Source organism: Nanorana parkeri, unplaced genomic scaffold, assembly GCF_000935625.1.
Source record: "Nanorana parkeri isolate BGI_ZX_2015 unplaced genomic scaffold, ASM93562v1 scaffold182, whole genome shotgun sequence".
NCBI classification, from domain to species: Eukaryota; Metazoa; Chordata; class Amphibia; order Anura; family Dicroglossidae; genus Nanorana; species Nanorana parkeri.
Window position 1 is genome coordinate 264,884 of NW_017306450.1, and position 18,278 is coordinate 283,161.

Below are 18,278 nucleotides of genomic sequence, written 5' to 3' on the forward strand. Positions count from 1 at the left end.
CTGGGTGATCTTGTGCCTAAGCTGAAACTCTCAATTTCACTTGTTTAGTTGTTCGGTGAGATTTGCATGAAAAGAAGTTGTATCTAATTTGTAGGGAGTGCTCGGGGTAGTTTATTTTATGTCACCAGTGGTTTTCCCCTGTTTCTGGTGTATTTGTTATTATTTGTGAACTCTTATGTTACATGTGTGATGTGTAAAAACAACAAGTCAAATAATGAGGCGGAAGATGGCAGTTTTTTTGCCCCACGAACAGGTCCGGCATAGCTGAAATGAGCTTCTATAACCTGCAGGGGCCATTAAGAGGCCATTCACACCAGGGTTGTTGCGGATCATCGCGGTTACCGCGCTGATCCAAAAAGGGAGATTTAGGGAGTTTTCAATTGCATTTCAGCGCGGTTCCATTGAAACCTGTATGAAAGCCGCACTGATCAGCACGGCAAAAATAGTACATGGAGCAGTTGGGGCGGTTTGGATCATGAACGGTCCCCATAGCAATGTATGGGATCGTTCATGTCGGCGGATCCTTGCGGCCAAACTGCCCCGGTGTGAACGGGGTCTTAGGTCTCGTTCACACCCAGGCGTATTGCATATGTGCGTCTGTCGCGCGACCGTCGCACGTTTTTTTTACCACGATTCGCGGTAAAAAAGTCACGCGACCGTCGCGCGTTTCCGAAGGCTACTTGGCTGTATCCCAATGGAAACGCGCAACAAAATGGTCCAAAGTAGTACCTGTACCTTTTCAGGCGTGGGCCGTTTTGTAGCGCGTTAGGGACGGGCGGAAATACGCCAAGGTGGGAACGAGACCATTGAATACAATGGGATTTATATTTTTGAGCGTTTTGTAGAGCGTTCGTCGAGCGTAGAACGCGCTACAAAACGTTCAGGTGTGAACGAGGGCTTAAGCCCACTGCATTCTTAGGGCTCATTCACACGGGCGTGCATGTCCATACATCGTGCATGCCCTGCAGAGATTCCCAGGATGGACAGGTGCTGCATGATGATTGCATGTAGCAGGCTATACCTCCCTATGGGAGGATGTGGCTTTATGCGGTTACATGCAGACCCGGACCCACACGGATGTGCAGGTTTCGGTCTGCATATAACCTCATGCAGCTGCGTCCTTCCATAGGGAGCTACATGCTTCTGCTCAAATTACATGCAGCACCTGTCCCCCAGGATCGGGTCCCTGTGCACGCCTGTGTGAATGAGCCCCTAAAGTGCAGCGGAAGCCCACTTTTAGTTTTGTATAGAGTGGAGAGGGATAAGATCACCTGTCAGTGTTTTATTTCAGTCTGTAGCCCTGTGTGGGAGATTCATCCTCTTTATTTATCCTGGGGACCATTATCATTGAAAGTGAAAGAAAATCCAAAATTTCGGGTTGTCTTCAGAACAGAAATAGATGAGAAATCTTCCATTGGGGACATTGCTGATCTCCAGGGATTTCCCTCACTTTGGAAGGATTTTCTCTCACTTCTTGTTGTGGCTCTCAGACAGGAAGTTAAGGGAAATCTCCCCCATGGGACACAGATACAAAAAAAAAAAAGCTGACGGGTTATAACTCCAGCTTACTCTATCCAAAATGAATAAAACATGTTTGGCTTGAGTTCTACTTTAAATATAGACACATTTGTTTACTAGTTCTGGCAGGTTGCCATAAAAAGGGTTATTACAAAAATGACAAACTTAAAAAAGGCATGCACCGGTATAAAGGCATGCACGGATGCACCGATATATATCGGCCGCCGAAACATATCGACTGAAAATGGCACTTTTAGCTAAATGCCGAAAGTGCCAGTTTTCTGCCGATACAGCGATGCATCCGTGGTTTCTTTCCTCCCCGCTGGGCGCTGCTCTGTGTCCCAGCGGGGAGAAGAGAAAGTGTGACAGCCGAGCGCTGCGGGAGGAGAGCGCTGTGAGCCTCCTGTCACAGCCTCCTCCCACACCGCTCAGTCCGGAAGATCGGTGTGGGGGCGGAGACAGCCCACGCTGTCACAGGAGGCTGAGCTCTCCTCCCTGCACCGCCCCACCCAGCCTCCTGTGACAGCGTGTCAGAAAGGAGAGTGGTGCAAACACTCAGTGATCGCTGAGTGTTTGTACATAATTGAGGACATGGTATGGATACTATAGCCTCAATTATGAATGAATGGGACGTGATCTACATCCCCTCCTGTTCATTCAATATATTGATATTGATATTTCACTGAAGCCCCCAACAGTAAAGTAAAAAAATAAAAATATTTAATTAAAATAAATAAAAATAAAATATATATTTTTTTAAATTAAAATAAAAAACATTTTCGGTTTCGGTCTGACATTCTTTTTAATTTCCATTTTGAAATTTCCATGTCGGTGCAGCTCTAAGATATATATGTGTAGGGGAATAACATGGATATACGGGACTTTCCATGTTTGTGAGGTGATTTCCCTGTGCAGATTCCCTCCATGGTGGTTCACCTCAATAAAAAGTCTTATTGTGAGGAACACACAGTAACAATGGAGGAGCCCGGCCAGTGATAATAGCCGGGTCATGGTGATGAATGACGGTCTCCATGTGCCGGTGGCCAGGTTCCTCCTCCCGGGGGCGGGCAGTCACGGCTCTTTGACTCATTCCCAAGGAGGGCTCTGCCAAGCAGAACGGCCCCTGTCATGGCGCCGTGCGGCACGGTGATGCCGGGCTCCCGGGACAGTAGATACGGGGCGGCGGCGCTTCTAGTCATGGCGGTAGGCCTGAGCCGGGCGGAGGACAGCGCCATGGAGGAGATAGTCACCGAGAAGCAGGCGGAGGCTAGTCACCGGCAAGACAGTGCCAACCTGCTCGTCTTCATCCTGCTCCTCACCCTCACCATCCTCACTATCTGGCTCTTCAAGCATCGCAGGTTCCGCTTCCTCCATGAGACCGGCCTGGCCATGATCTACGGTCAGTATGTGGGGCCACCAGGAGCCCCCTCATGGCTTTGTTGTTCCTGGTCTGTGTCATGTCACTCAGTGCTGGCTCCATACTAATCCTGTGACTTGTGACAGTAAAACTTTGTGTTATCTTTATTGTGTGGTCAGGTCACAGGTTGTCATATGATGACATGTGGAGGTGATCTCATTGTAATGCCCCTTCTCCCCAATTCCTGCATGAGAATTGGGGTGACCGAGTATATCAGGGTGATCTATTGCTGATCTGCAGAGACCCATTTCATCTTCTGTACCATTATAGTCCATTGATGGAGATGAGAGAACATTTAAAGTGGACCCGTGAGGATGGAAACATCGGAGCTTCCATTGCTGACTTCTTTTAAAGAGAACCTGTCATGAAGGGAACATGCAGGCTGCCATTGCTGACTTCTCCTGGCTGTTCCACTGATCCCCCTTGTGACATTTAGTTTGATAAAGCACTTTCTGTATCAGAAACAATTGCCATGTTAGTTAAAAACTAAGTGCACTTTAAGAAGCCCATGTATATGTATATTTACCAAGAGATGGTACTGGAGCCCCCCGTGTCTGTTTACATCCAGCGCTGAGATGGAGATGGAAGTAGATGGTCACATAGAAGTCTATGAGGCTCCCCTGGGAGACAGGGTTAGATGGACCACTTAGAAGTCCATAGGGCTCCCCATCCCTGTGTTTGCAGACTGGGAGATGGAGGTAGGATGGCCACTTAGAAGTCTATGGGGCTCTACAGCGCAGACACAAGGACTTTGATACTGGATGTAAACAAAGGTGGGAGGGTGCCTGATCTTGGTAAATATGCATCTGTGGGGGGGAAGGGGCGGTGGGATCGTCTTTGTGATGTCAGTGGACAGGAGCAGAAAGGATGCACTTATTCTTTGAATAAAATCCTATTTCACCCCCGGCCCCCTGCAGCGTCAGAAGTGCATGTGACAGGGTGACAACCCATAAGAGCAGTTGGGGGACAAAATGTTGGCACCACACTACAGGAAGTGGCTGAACAAGGACTGTCATGGCAGGATCACCCGATATTATTTTAAAGTCGAACAACGGGATAATTTTTTTAACCTCCGGCATAAAGAAAAAAACTGTCAATATTCACCTACCCCCTCCATGCTCCATCACTGTCACCGACTTTCTCCTCGGTCCGGCGCCGGCAGACTCCTTCAGAACAGAACAAGATGCTGTCATTCTGCTCATTTCCTCTGAGCCCAGCCTGTCTTTTACATGTCTCCCCAGGGGACACTTCATCACACAGGCTGGACTTACAGTATGGTAGGAAGAATGTCTGCCCACGTCACCACTGGAAGAAGAGAAGGAACCTCCTGTGACTTCACTGGACCAGCTAAAAGACTAGGTATGGAGTTAAAATAAAGTACTGGGAGGGCTTCTGGGGGGTTACATGCCCGGAGTTTCCCTTTAATAAAATATGTAGATTTAAAATATTGTTAAAGTAGAAGTGAGCCCTTTTTTTTTTTTTTAAGTTTTTGAGTAAGGGAGTGTTGTAACCCCTGTCAGCTTTTTTCCCCACCATGTGTTCCATTGAGGAGATTTCCCTTCACTTCCTGTCCAGCAGCTACAACAGGAAATAAGAGGAAATCCCTGGTGGTCAGAAGGGTCACAAGAACTATTTTTCCCATTGGCAGATTTGCCATCTATTCCTGTTCTGATAACAACAGAAAATCTCCACATTTTGGTTCACTTTCAATGATAATGGTCACCCGGACAAACCGAGAGGGTGAATCTCTCAGACAGCAATAAAAACCTGTCAAGTGTACTAATTCCTCTCCACTTCCTCCAAAACTGGAAAAAAACAATTGCACTTTAATCACTTTTGAAATTATATTTTAAATAATTGTTTAAAATTTGAGTTTTATTGATTGGGTTTACTTTATTTGGTTCCAGAATTTTAGTGATTTAAAGTGCACCTGTCACAAGTCACAATGTACACAGTTCCGGCTAGCCAAAGCCACCATGCTTCTATACCTCCCCTGTTGCTTAGTATGTGGTAGACCTAAATCTAAACACATTTGGACTTTCTCAGTCAAAGTTTTCCCACCTGCACAGTGCTTGTCTCTTCCTCACTATCTCTGGTTCCTCCTGCAGTGATGACTGGAACAGGTGCTGGAGGGTTTGATGAAGAGCTTTTATCACATCCAATATGGTGGAATCCATAGACAGTAAAACTGAGGCGCTGGAGACATCATGAGAACATGTTTTTGGCCATTTTACTGATGTGGTAGACAAATGACAGTTATAAATATGGATTACCTGCACAGAGTTTGCATGTTCTCCCTGTGCTTGGGTGGGTTTCCTCCGGGTACTCCGGTTTCCTTCCACACTCCAAAAAAATGCCGGAAGTTTAATTGCTTCCTGTCTAAATCAGCCCTGTATGCATGTGAGATAGGGATTAAGGATGCACCGATACCAGTTTTTCAGCATCAGGTATGAGTACCGATATTTTGCTTTCGGTACTCGCCGATACCGGTGCTTCTGCTGGCATGAAGCCGGCTTCCTGGGCAATCGGGAAGCCAGGCGGCGTGTAATGACATGCCGCCAAGCTTCCTGATTGCCTGGGAAGCGGGCTCCATGTTGTTCAGCCGGCATGATCCTGATTGGCCGGGAAACTGGCTTCCCAGCTAATCTGCATGGAGCCGGCTAATCGGGAAGCCGGGAGGTGGGTCATTACTCTCCACCTGGTTGCCTGGGAAGCTGGCACCATGTTCCCCTCTGACTGAAAGTTCCGGTATTGGCGGGAAAAGTATCAGAGCATTTGTACTCGCCCAAATACTCGGTATTGGCACTGATACTAGTATCGGTATCGGTGCATCCCTAATAGAGACCTTAGATTGTAAGCTCCTTGAAGGCAGTGACTGATGTGAATGTACACTGTGTAAAGCACTGCGTAAATTATCTGCGCTATATAAATACCTGTAATAATATAATACTTAAGTTACTGCCGGTGTATTCGATATTTGTACAGAGCACGGAGAACAATGGTTTGTCAGAGAAGACCTTCAAACGAGATGACTCGAGGGTCTCTGCAGCAGTGCATATACTATGCATAGGACAGATATTTTCTACATTGTCCACTTATCCAATCCTGTTCTTTTCCACCCTGTGTGCCCAGAATGTTTTACACTGTCAGGCTATCTCTGCAATAGTGCTGCCAGGCGCCACGGTGTAATTGACACTGTTATCTGCAATCAGTGCAGGACGCACAAGTCTATTTGATGTTGGCAGGTCGGTGTTCTGGTAATGTTTCATTCTCTGTTTGACAAACTCTTAATTACTGTTTTACTTTTGATTGATCTGTATGTGTCTGGAATGCTCGTTCTTCAGATACACATAGAACTAAGAATGCCATTTACTGAGCTAAGGCATCATTTGTTTGTAAATCTGTTAGATCTGCAGAGAATTGGGCAATCTGAGGATCCAGGCAATTATGGTAAATGAAGTGTATCCTTCTTTGCAGATTGGGCAAATCTGTATGTGTATCATACGGTATGTACAATCGGGGGAAAAAAATGCCAGAATCAGTTAATATGAAAAAAAGTGCAACAGATTCCTCCGTCTACGCTAAACTGTGTGGATGGAGGAATCTCCCACTGGGCCAAGCTTCAGTATCTTGCTAGTTGGCCCCGCTGGCTCTCAAAATAGCTGAACAATCTGATTGAATGCCGGCATTGTTCAGGTGTTTAGCAAAAAAGAACGGGGAAGGGAAGGTATATGCCCAATATCTCGATTGAGAACCAGCGGGGCCGACTAGCAAGATACTGAATCTTGGCCCAGCAGGAGATCTCTCCATCCACACAGTTTAGCGTAAATGGAGGAATCTGTTGCACTTTTTCCATCTGACCATTGAAAATCTATAGGGGTATGGCCAGCTTAACAGTCACCACTCTCTGCACCGCTATCTGCAAGGAGAAGATTGCTAGCTGAGCGATCTGTGGTTTGTGGTTCGTCGAGCTATAGAGCAGACAGCTGCAGTGTCACACGCCGGCTCAGACTATTGGGAAGAGCACATTTTACTCTCCCAATGCTTCTCCTTTAAAAGCTTTAGGTTTTTCTGGTGAGTGCTGGCTTTCTCTTTATACAACTTACTATGGTATTACCATTAAATGTGCACTCCGCTACAGAGGCATGAAGAGTCTGGTGCTGGATGGATTTGTCCACTGCCATTCATGCTCTTTTGCCAGGCTGTCAATTTTACCTACTGCAGATAATGAATACAGCTTACTCACCTCTCTGCCCCCAGCCTGTGATTGGGCAGTGATGGAGCAGCTGCACACTGATGAGGTCATCCCACTGCTCACTTTTCTCTCTCCTCTTGAGAGTGAAGGATCGAACCAGGAGCCAATCGGAGCTCTACTGTGCAACGGATACAATACAAGTCAAATGGAAGTGCTCATGTTGGTTAAATAAAAAAAAAAATAGTGAAGGATTTATTTAACCTCCTCCCAGACGGCCGTTGTAATTAAACGGCCGGCCGGTAGCTTCCTGGATGTAACAGGCCATCAAAAGACGGCCTGTTAGCCCTGCCCACTCGTGCACGCGAGTGGGAAACTGTCATAATTTAAAAACAGGCAGCGATGCCTGTTTACATACCTCCAGAGAAGCTAGTGGAGCAGGCCTCTGCTTCATCAGCTTCGTGACATTAGGGGTTTAAAGACCCCTGATGTTTTCATAAAGATGACCTGTCACATCCTCTTTGCTATCACATAGGTGGATTCTTAGCCCCCCTATGTGATAATAATAAAGTTATGGTGAAAGAAAAAAAAATAAAGTTTCCTCCAAATTAAAGCCACACAAAAAAGAATAAAAAAAAAAAACACTATTTTTTTTTAAAGTCCCCACCCATACATACATGCAGGAAAACGACGATTGCGCCCATTACGCCCCACATGTTGCATATCACTGCGAACATCAAAGTGAGAGCAATAATTTTAGGGCCATCAATCACTGATTAGGGATGCACAGGTTTTTTTTTTCCGACATTTTCTGGATTTTTTTCCATTATATAGTAAAAAATAAAAACCCCAGTGGTGATTAAATACCACCAAAAGAAAGCTCTATCTGTCCCAAAAAAATGGTATAAAATTAATTTCAGTACAGCGTTGCATGACGGAATAAATGTCAGTCAGCAGCGCTAAATACTGAAAAATGGCCGGGACAGGAAGGGGGTGTAAACACAGCGGTCAGCAAGTGGTTAATGGATATGACATTTTTTTCTGTTTTATCTTTTCTGGGTTCCGCTTTAATAAGGTTTGTCCAAATGTCTTCCTTTAATTTGACTACGTTTCTGAAATCTGATTTGCTGTTATGGTGTACTGTCTTTTTTTACTAGATTATTTAAAGCCCATTACATACAAAATGGATTTCTCCGGCTACATTCAGTCTCCTTGCAGATAGCAGGTCGTCTCTTGTTATTTCTCCTGATCTACTGTGAGGATATAAGACCTTACGTGGTCTAATACAGAGCAGGAGGGTCATTTAGTCTCGTTCTGTTATAAATTCTGTACGATGAGTAGATGAAAACGTTTCCCTAGTTCATACATAGTTACATAGTTACATAGTATTTGAGGTTGAATAAAGACATTAGTCCATCAAGTCCAACCTATTAGGATCTCATTCTAGGAGTACCTGTACCCCTGTATATTACGGTCCCTTAAGAAATCGTCCAAAAGTTTCTTGAACAATTCCACATTCTTTGCTGAAATCACTGTCTGTGGCAGTGAGTTCCAGACCCTAACTGATCTTACTGTGAAGAACCCCCTTCGCCCCTTGTGCTGGAATTTTTTTTCCACCAATTTTAGGTGGTGGCCTCTAGTTTTTGTAATGGAGTTAATTTTAAACAGTTTATCGCTAATGTTGCTGCCACCATTGAACATTTTGTACATGGAGATCATATCCCCCCTCAATCTCCTCACCTCCAATGTGAACATGTTTAAATTTAGTAGCCTTGTCTCGTAGCTCTGGTCCTCCATACCCCTAATTAGTTTGGTTGCCCTCCGCTGGACTTTTTCCAACTCAAGGACATCTTTTCTTAGTACTGGTGACCAGAACTGGACCGCGTACTCCAGATGAGGTCGAACCAATGATCTATAAAGTGGCAAAATTATAGACTTGTCCCTGCAATACATCCCCTTTTTAATACAGGACAAGACCCTGCTAGCTTTGTTTACAGCAGCCTGGCACTGCAAACTACCTTTCAGTTTGTGGTCTACAATGACCCCCAAATCCTTCTCCATTTCTGACTTCCCTAGCGGCATACCCATAATTGTATAACCCATTTGTTTATTTTTAATTCCATTTTAATTCTGAAAGCAGTTAGTAGATGGCTGTAGACGCTATCATTGTACAACACTACCAATGTTTCTTAATTTCCTCCTCCATAATCCCTTTTATGTTAGCTGTCAGTTTTTGTGTTGTGTGATAGCTTGGGGTGTGCCTTGGTATCAAAGGATCCATAACATCTGAGCATGATATCATTCTAGAATCACCGGGGTTAGCTGAGACCTGTAAACATGGAGGAGAGTAGAGTTTGCTCATGACTATTAGAAAGGGATGGCTTGAACCCGTGTGCTGTATATACATATCCGTGTGCTCAACACATTTAGATTAGTGTTTTGTAACCTCTAATAATGAACTCATTTGCTCCCTTTTGGCCTTTTTTAAATTATACAATTTTAAGCATTTTATTATCTCTGTTCAATAAGTATTAAAAAGTACCTGTTGATTTTGCCAGAGATGAAGTGTTGTCCAAAGTTAATATAAAGCAAAAAAGACCTAAAGGTTTAACATTACATATCAATGCACCAGATCCCAACATAAAAAAAAAAAATTATATATATATATCTGTGCATTACCACATGTGATGCTTACTATACATGTGTATGTGCTTCAGAAAAGGGTTTTCCAGGTCACTGCACTTTTATCTAAAGCAGGTTAACTTCGTAAATCTAACAGCACTTTCCCTCTGTTGAAAGGCGGAGGTGCACTGTAGTACTAACAGTTCTGTAACAGTTCTAGAGTAATAACACTGTCCCTTCATATATACAGTACAGTGACTAAGCATTGTCAGCCTCGTAAAGGTAGCGTGTCACCTCTAATGACTGTAAACTTAAAAGAGACCTATGGGGCGTTTTCCCCCATAGTTCTCTTAAGGGCCATGAGAGGACATATACTAGTGTCCTCCTGTGACCCAAAGCTCAGTATATAGCGAGCTACAGCTCACGGTATACTGAGACCGCCGCAGCCAGGACAGATCCCGACAATGCTGTCGAGATCCACCCAGCTGCGTGATTGACAGCTGGCTCTACCTATCTAGAGGCAGAGCCAGCTGTACCCGCCCCCTCTCCCGTCCGTTCCGCCAGTCAGCGCTGGAGAATTGGAGTGGGGAGCGGGGAAATCACTGCAGGGAGCCGTGACTGGTAGTCACGGCTCCCTGCAGGGAGATGATCAAGAAGTGAGCGAGCGACGGTATGTGTTCGCTCACTTCCCGATCTATTGAGCTGACGTGTGACAGTTTCATTGTCGCACGTCGACTCGAACTATGAGGATGAGTGATTTTCACTCACCTCATAGTTCTCCTTTTTAATTTATATTTATTTTTTGTACTTGGGTGTGGATGCACTTCAAGTAAATATGCTTGACAAAGCAAATAAAAGCAAATAATACCCTCTAAATGGAAATTCCAGGGCAGAAATCTTTTTCCATATAAAAAATGCTTAAAAATGTTTTGTTTTATTATTCATCATAATCTGCTAGAAACTTTGCTAGCTTAAACTGAGCACTCGATTTGCCATGTAGCTTCATATAACCTCTGCTTGTACATTGTTTTCCATCATCACATGTTCAGTTTGCATTGACCGGTTTACTTGAGTAGAATCTGTTTAAAAGGTTTCCCAGCATGTATTTAGGGGCTACGTTTTCAGAAAACTCCTAAAAGGAACTGTGGTTAGCACTCATGATTAATATCACATGAAAGGAAATCCAACTTGTGTGATGCAGCTTAACAAAATTCGAGATTGTGAAGAGAGAATCACATCTGCAGCAAATCTCCCACCCAATAAAGTGAATTAACCTTTTGCCACACATACCTGGCCTCACTTTTAAAGGTTTTTACATCTAAACTGTCAAAATCACTCCACGGCACAAATAAGCTTCAAACTTTCATGTTCAGAGCAGTTTGGAATCTGGCAAATATACTCTGTTCACCGTCCCCGAAGGCAAAGAGAAGCATTCAGCTCATTCCAAATCTGAAGATTCTCAACAGATTTCTTAGAGTCCAAAAATTCAGCATGAAATCTGCCCAGTCAGGGCTTCTCTTCACCCAGGAGAACTTTTCACCTCCAACTTGCCTACTTGCACATCCTCATCTTCCCACCACATCACCAACTGCAGTTTCTGCGGGCATGCAACTTTAGCATTTTGTTGCCCTTCCATTCAGCCTGTCCATTGTTCCTCAGGTCTTCACTATGGTGCTGGGATTAGGGCTGCAACCAACTAACCGATCGATAATGAGAATAGTTGTAAACTAATCTCATTATCGATTAGTTGGTCTGGGTTCTCTCCTCCATGCAGGGAGCCGGTGTTTCATAAGCTCTGTATCCGGAGCAGTGGGGATTAGAGAGGACACAGACCCCTGCAGCTGGTGCCCAGCAGTGAGGAGAGCTCCACCAAACCTCCCACAACCCCCCCACCACCACGCACTCCCTACTGCCGCCAAATCAGCTCTGCAGCTTTCTCTTCCCCACTGGGAGCCCGCTGCATGCTGTTGTCTGTGTCTCCTCTGATCCCCGCTGCTCTCCTTCTGTGTCCTCCAATCCTTATTTCTGTTTTGACAAAACAGGGGGTCTGTTTAGATTTATTTACCCAAAAATCCCTAACGGTAAAGTATAAAAAAAAAAAATTAACAAAAATAGTGAAAAAGTTAAAAAAAGAAATAAAGCTGCCCCCCCCCCTCTCCCCCAATTATAAAAACGGTGGGGAAAAAGTCATTTTTGGTTTTGGCCTGACAAATTCTGGTGCGGGAGGTGCTATTCATTTCACTGGCACCCCAAACGTGCCTCCCACCTGCAGTGCCATCGCCCGCTCCCTCAAGCCCATCTCACCAGTGTGTTTGGCTAGATTAAAAAAGAATAAAGTTCATCCAACTGTCCTAAGTGTCATGATAATAAATTGATATCTTTCACTTGTCTCCCTTTTTGTTTTCTTGCTCTTTATGCTAAAAAAAAGAAATGGCGCAGGATTTTGGAAGGCCAAAATGGTTTTCTTTTGGAATAATCCATTGTGTTTTCAGATATTTTGTTTTATTCCAGTGTAGCCTTAGTGGAGTTTACCTAAAAACCCATCATAGTCAAACTGACATTTTTTTTTTATAGTTCAGAATAGAGAGTGACAGTAATCGCTGTTCTTTAATTGGTAGTTTCTCTTCTTGGTTTTGATGTCAGGCTCTGCAAATGTAAAATGTATGTAATCGTTCTTTGCCTAATCCAGAGATGTAAACAATAGTCAGCTATTTGAGTCACCTGAGTAGTTCTCATAGTATTAACTTCCTTCCCTGCATCTTCTTGGTAGCAAGGGATTTTTAATGAGTGTAGTGGCTTGTTTCCAGTCCCTGTCATAGTCAGGCACAGCCTTTTGGGGTGTGCGGCCGCACAGGGCGTCATGGCAACCAGAGGCGTATCGGGGTGGCAAAGAACGCTGCCCCCAAATCCAGTGAGGCGAGCTGGGCCACACAGAAATAGGCAGCCTCGGCTTCCACGTTTTTTTTACAGGGTCACAGGTGGTTTCTACTGGTCTATGGTGAGCTCTGCAGGTTATCAGGCTGAGACCTTGCAGAGCCCACAAGAGATCCTTTACAGCCCACCTGAGACCCTGGCTTCCCTGCTACGCTACTAACGCAACCTTTCAGAAGCTGGATACAGCATCCTACAGGCTTCTGAGCGCTCATTTGTGAACGGGCACAAAAAGCAGGAGATTCTGGTTCTAGAGTGTTTTAAGCTTTGAGCTTCAAGCTACAAACTGCTCAGATGTAAATCGCGGCCAAAACGCATACTGGCCTTTTTTTGTTATTTTTGATGGGGATTCTTATAAACAATTCTTTAATAGGCTTGGGGTTTATTGGCATTTGTCAATGACCAATCTTAAAAGCTTGACTCTAAATGTATAACTGTATACACAGCTTGTCCTTCTCAAGTTATTTTTTATTTTCAGGAGTTCCTCTTTCATGTCTTGCTACAAATGTTTAGGTAACTTCCATGCTTTGAAAACTGTTTTACTACTGTACTTATGTTATTGAAGCTTGGCGCGATCATAGCGGAAGTCGCAAACTAAGTATAGATTCTGTTTTGCGGTTAAACTGTAATTTTATTTTCTCCTGATGGTTTGAAGCCTTAGTAGCTTTGTCTGTAGATGTTATCTTGAGCTATCATCAAGTAGCCAGAAGAAGCAAAGTCCTATTTTCCATGGCTATAGCTGGTGTCATTTCTCAGGTGCTGGAACTGTTATTTTTCCACTTTCCTCCCATCTGCCGTGTCACATTTGTACATAAATGCAGTTATATTTTCCATTCCAAACGTTAGTTTTAGGACTTTTTTTTTCTTTTTATGTAGTGTGAAATTTGCTGATGGCTTCAATAGTCACAACTTTCAATGGTTCTCCATCATAATACAGACCTGGTGTAGGAGGAAAACCCAAAACTACACTGTAGTGGATTGATATTGTACAGACATAAATCAGCATTTATACAATTTTCCTCCCACACTCCAAACACATGCTGGAGGGTTAATTGTCTCCTGTCTAAATCGGCCCTGTGTGCATGTGAGAAAGAGACCTTATATTGTACGCTCCTTGAGGGCAGGGACCGATGAATGTGCAACTATGGTAAGTCCTTTGTTATTCTACTTCAAATGTAACACCGTTCGAAGGGGTTTGGTAGCAGTCCGTCTACTGTGTACATGCAGATGTTATTCAGCTTGTGCCTGTGCCTTTAAAGTGCCTGTTCAATTTAGCCCAAGGATGAGTTGTTTTTTGATGCTTGCACCCATCCACTATTACAGCTTTATAAGGAAGCAATTAAAGAGTAATTCCACTTTTGTTGAAAACAATCAATCCTCCTCAGGTTGGTCTGTGTACATTACCAGGATTTGAACAGACTTTGTTGCAGATTCCTACTGGTTTCTTTTCTGAAGAGAAACTTGTTTGTTGCAGCATGTCTTTTCCGAACTGATTTCTGAATGAGGGCCTGTTCACACGACGTCCGGATTCTGTCCTGACCAGATCCGTGCGCTCCTGCACTAAAAATGCATCCCAATGTATCCCTATGTGTTTTATGGGCTACAGTTCTCACGTGCGTTCAGTTCCGGACAGAAAAAATACTGCATGTCACATTTTGTCCGGTCAGGATACGGTCCGGAAATGCGTCAAACGCACTGCAGCTAACATACTGACAGCCCCACTCCAGCAAATAATTTTTCTTTTTTTTTTTTTTACTGGAACGCGTCAATAACGTGCCAAAAACGCATAGCACCGCATCTGCAGGTATGCTCCAGATCCGGACCAGATCTGGTCTGGACATCGTGTGAACAAGCCCTGAGAGTGTCTGGGTTTATTATACCCAGTTGGTGGGCTTTCTGTGTTGTAATAGGGAAAGGTGCAGTGTCTGCATGTCTTTAGTAGTAATTAACCATTACAGAGTATCTCACTCTTATTGCATGGGATGCCTAAAATTTAAAATTGTACTGTATCTTGGTGCAAACTTCTGGGAAAATCAGTCAACCAATCACAGAAGCAGGAAAATAAATCTAATGGGGGCGTTCTGTATAACATTCTGTACAACACCTCCAAGTAGCCATATTGCATTTATTTATTTTTTCTATAGATTTAGGACATTACAGAAGTTACAGTTTAAATGGAAAAGGTCTTTATTAATAACATTAAATTATAAATTTACTAATTTTCTAAAGAGGTTTTCCATTTTTTTTAAGTGGAGTTACCCTTTAAATGCACCTATGGTTCCTGCAATGCCTTCATGTTGTTGTCAATGTGGATTGCTGATAAATATGACCTCTGTCGAAAAGACGACAGTGACGAAAACCAATCAGGGCATCTTGACACCTCATTGCAAAACAGCAGGATCAACCAATGTGAACTCTGTTCCTTCACATCTTAAAATGTCTAGATTTTGGTTCATTAGACCAGCACTGGATAAAAAATAAAGCAGTAATGTTTGCAGAAAAAGCAACTATTTCACTCTTCTATTACTATTTATTTATCTATCCATCCTAACAAGACTGTTCTGATATTATTGTGATAACATTCCACACTGGCCATGAAGTCCATCTTTGTCCTTGGCAGTGCTGCATGCATTTATCAAACGCTTTGTTTTCCAGGCCTCATCGTTGGCGTGGTGTTACGATATGGTGTCCATGTTCCAAGTGATGTCAATAATGTAACAATGAGCTGTGAGCAGCAAATGAGCCCAGCCACACTGCTAGTGAATGTGAGCGGCAAGTTCTACGAGTACACCCTGAAAGGGGAGATTAGTTCTCTGGAGCTCAACAACGTCCAATTACATGTAAAAACTGGTTCATCACGATACAACATCAGCAACATTATTAAGAACCTACATTTTATGTTCCAGATCATTTGTTCTTCTAATCCTCATTTTACAACCTGTTTTCCATTATGATCAGGTTCATAGGCACCACAGACAGGCTCTGTCTAGCTGTAACCTGTTTAGGGATGTCTGATTTGTCCAGAAAAGTAACCTAGTTACGTATTTCCCATGATAATGTTGAGATATAGATGCATATAGATGAATAACTTGACATTCCTCAGTGTGTCAAAACAGTTTAATGTAAGTGTAAATGTTAAACAGTAAAAATAGAAGTAAACATGTTTGGGTTGTATATAATACCGTCGACAATTTATTTCTCCAGTGTTTATAAAAGAGCTGTGTTAATTTTTTTTTTTTTTTAAAGACTGTAAATTGTTTATATTACAATGTATAGTAAATGTCTGTGTTGTGTTTTTATATACATTTTTATTCAATGTCTGTTCAAAAGAAACACAAAGACGAGCGCCCAAGCCCTGTGCGATCTCAATTTATTAAGGTACGGTTAAAACCAATAACAGGCTACTCACAAATGTGGTGCTGAGATGAGCAGAAAAAAACACAATCAAGTCAAACCAGTTTAAAAAGATTTATTATTTCTACTCACATAGAAAACATTAAAATACCCATAAAAACACTAATAGAAATAGATCATGATTGTTTAGCAGAGGATTATCCAAGTCTTAAAGAATAAGACTAAACAGTTGCATCTACATATACAGAACCCACATGGTGTTAAACACTGGATGTTGACAAGTGATTCCAGCAATATTCATCAATTCTTCCACCTCCATTCACCTTCCATTGGTGGAATTGCTTATCAACATCCAGTGTTCAACACCATATGGGTTCTGTATATGTATTTTAGTGTAATGATATACAATAAATAATTAAAAAAGTACTAGAATTTACTACTGAATAAGCATTACTGATGTATTACCCCTTTCTGCTGGCATGCATCTAAATATATGCATACAGAAAGAAGATTTGAGACTATATTATACATGAAGGAATAGAATTATATCCTGGTCTATATTTACTTTTAGTCATGTTTTTATGAAATTATTGGTGTGCTTTTTACCATTGTGATGATTCGCAGCAATACGAGCGAGCCTATGTCAGTAATGATATCACACATTGGTGTCTTTGACACTGACAAGCCGGTCTTATTTTGTAGCCGAAAGGAGAGAGGGTTTGTGCCACTGAGTGAGTACTTGGACAAGTATCGGTACTTGTATGGAGCTGGAAAAGTATGGTACTTGGTATGTGAACATCCCTAAAATGGGTACATCTAGCTTTAATTGTGTGACTTTGCATGTTAAAACATAAAGCATTAGACTACTGAAGCATTCAGGATTTGTCAGGCTTTCTTATTGTGTACAAGCATGATACACATTACATTTCGTGATTTGTATGTGTTAACATTTTTATTCATGTAACATTTTTTTTTTTAATGCAATGATGATACATGTGTTCCTGCATGTTAAATGAGAAGTTCATGGAGAAAGCCAGCATTAGAAACTGAAGTTGTCACACGCCTGGTCCATACGCAAAGCTGAGCAATCATGTAACCACAGGTCACTCAACTCATGGTCTTCCCCCTGTGGAGAGCAGTGACTGTCAGTCACCGCCCTCCATAGGGATTCCCCTCCCCACCCCGCTCATTGGAGGGACAGACAAGGAAGGGGGCGGACACAGCTGGCTCTAAAGAGGCAGAGCCAGTTGTCAATCAGGCAGCTGAATGGATCCTTCCCAGCTGTGGCACAGCTATGTGCTGTCAGCAGATAGTGGACAAAAGTTTATATAGATATAAATGCATTCTGAACGTAAGTTGTTGTCTGTGATAAAACTAGTCTACAGACATAGTTCATTGGTTTGAGTGAATGGACCATTGGTTTACCCACCCATCTCCCATAATCCAGATTTGTACCATGATTTTGCTATAGCCAGCTATCAGAAAAATAAAAACTTCTTCTTCTTTCCAACTTTTATATGAGACTTTCAACTTTTGTATTAGAAGCAAAGCTCATTACATCCAATGTCATTTCTTCAAACACCTTTGGCACTACACACAGCCTTTTTGTCATTCAGAATGAAAAACAAACACTGTATTCCAAAGTAGCATGTACTGGTAAATACAAATTAAAGCAGAAATGAAATGTCAATATTAGTTAAAAATATAAACCCCAAGGTGAAAGCTTGGCTGAGCGTTTTCTCTTTTCTTTATTTACAGGTTACGTTTGATCCTGAAGTTTTTTTCAACATTCTTCTTCCGCCAATCATATTTTATGCAGGATATAGCCTCAAACGGGTAAGGTATAGTAATTTTCTCATAGTTAAAAAAATAAGAAATAATACAAAAAAGCAAATCACAAAGATAACTTAATATCATTTAAACTGATAAATCACAAAATAAAAGTATGTTCGTCTTTATATAATGGGTGGATGCCTTGTGGACTGTAACAAAAATGATATATATACATATCAGTAAATCATAACAAATGACCATGTGAATGGGAAGTCTGTGGCCTTTCTGGCCATCACACTGATTGTAACTTCAGCTCTCTTTGAGTCACTGACCTAGACAAAGTAAGTAGGATTTGTGACTTTGCTTTTCTTTTATGCAGATTTTCCTTCTTGTTTTGAATTACTCTCTCAGAAAGTATTGAAGAAAATCAGGCAACTAACTTTTTTTTAAAAGGAGCTCAGCAGTGACTGC

General features: G+C 42.5%; 1 protein-coding gene across 2 annotated transcripts in view; it reads left to right on the plus strand.

Moving 5' to 3' along the window:
• The first annotated feature begins 2,496 nt into the window (after positions 1–2,496).
• Positions 2,497–18,278, plus strand: part of SLC9A6 (solute carrier family 9 member A6) — a 42,590-nt gene continuing 26,808 nt past the window's right edge. Inside the window, exons 1-4 of one of the 2 annotated variants that reach the window (XM_018555041.1) lie at positions 2,497–2,917; positions 15,336–15,530; positions 15,686–15,708; positions 17,793–17,870. In XM_018555041.1, coding sequence (XP_018410543.1) covers positions 2,647–2,917; positions 15,336–15,530; positions 15,686–15,708; positions 17,793–17,870 — 567 coding nt within the window. In that variant the 5' untranslated portion in view covers positions 2,497–2,646. The remainder of the gene's footprint in view (positions 2,918–15,335; positions 15,531–15,685; positions 15,709–17,792; positions 17,871–18,278) is intronic. The other variant, XM_018555042.1, reaches the window with a different exon arrangement.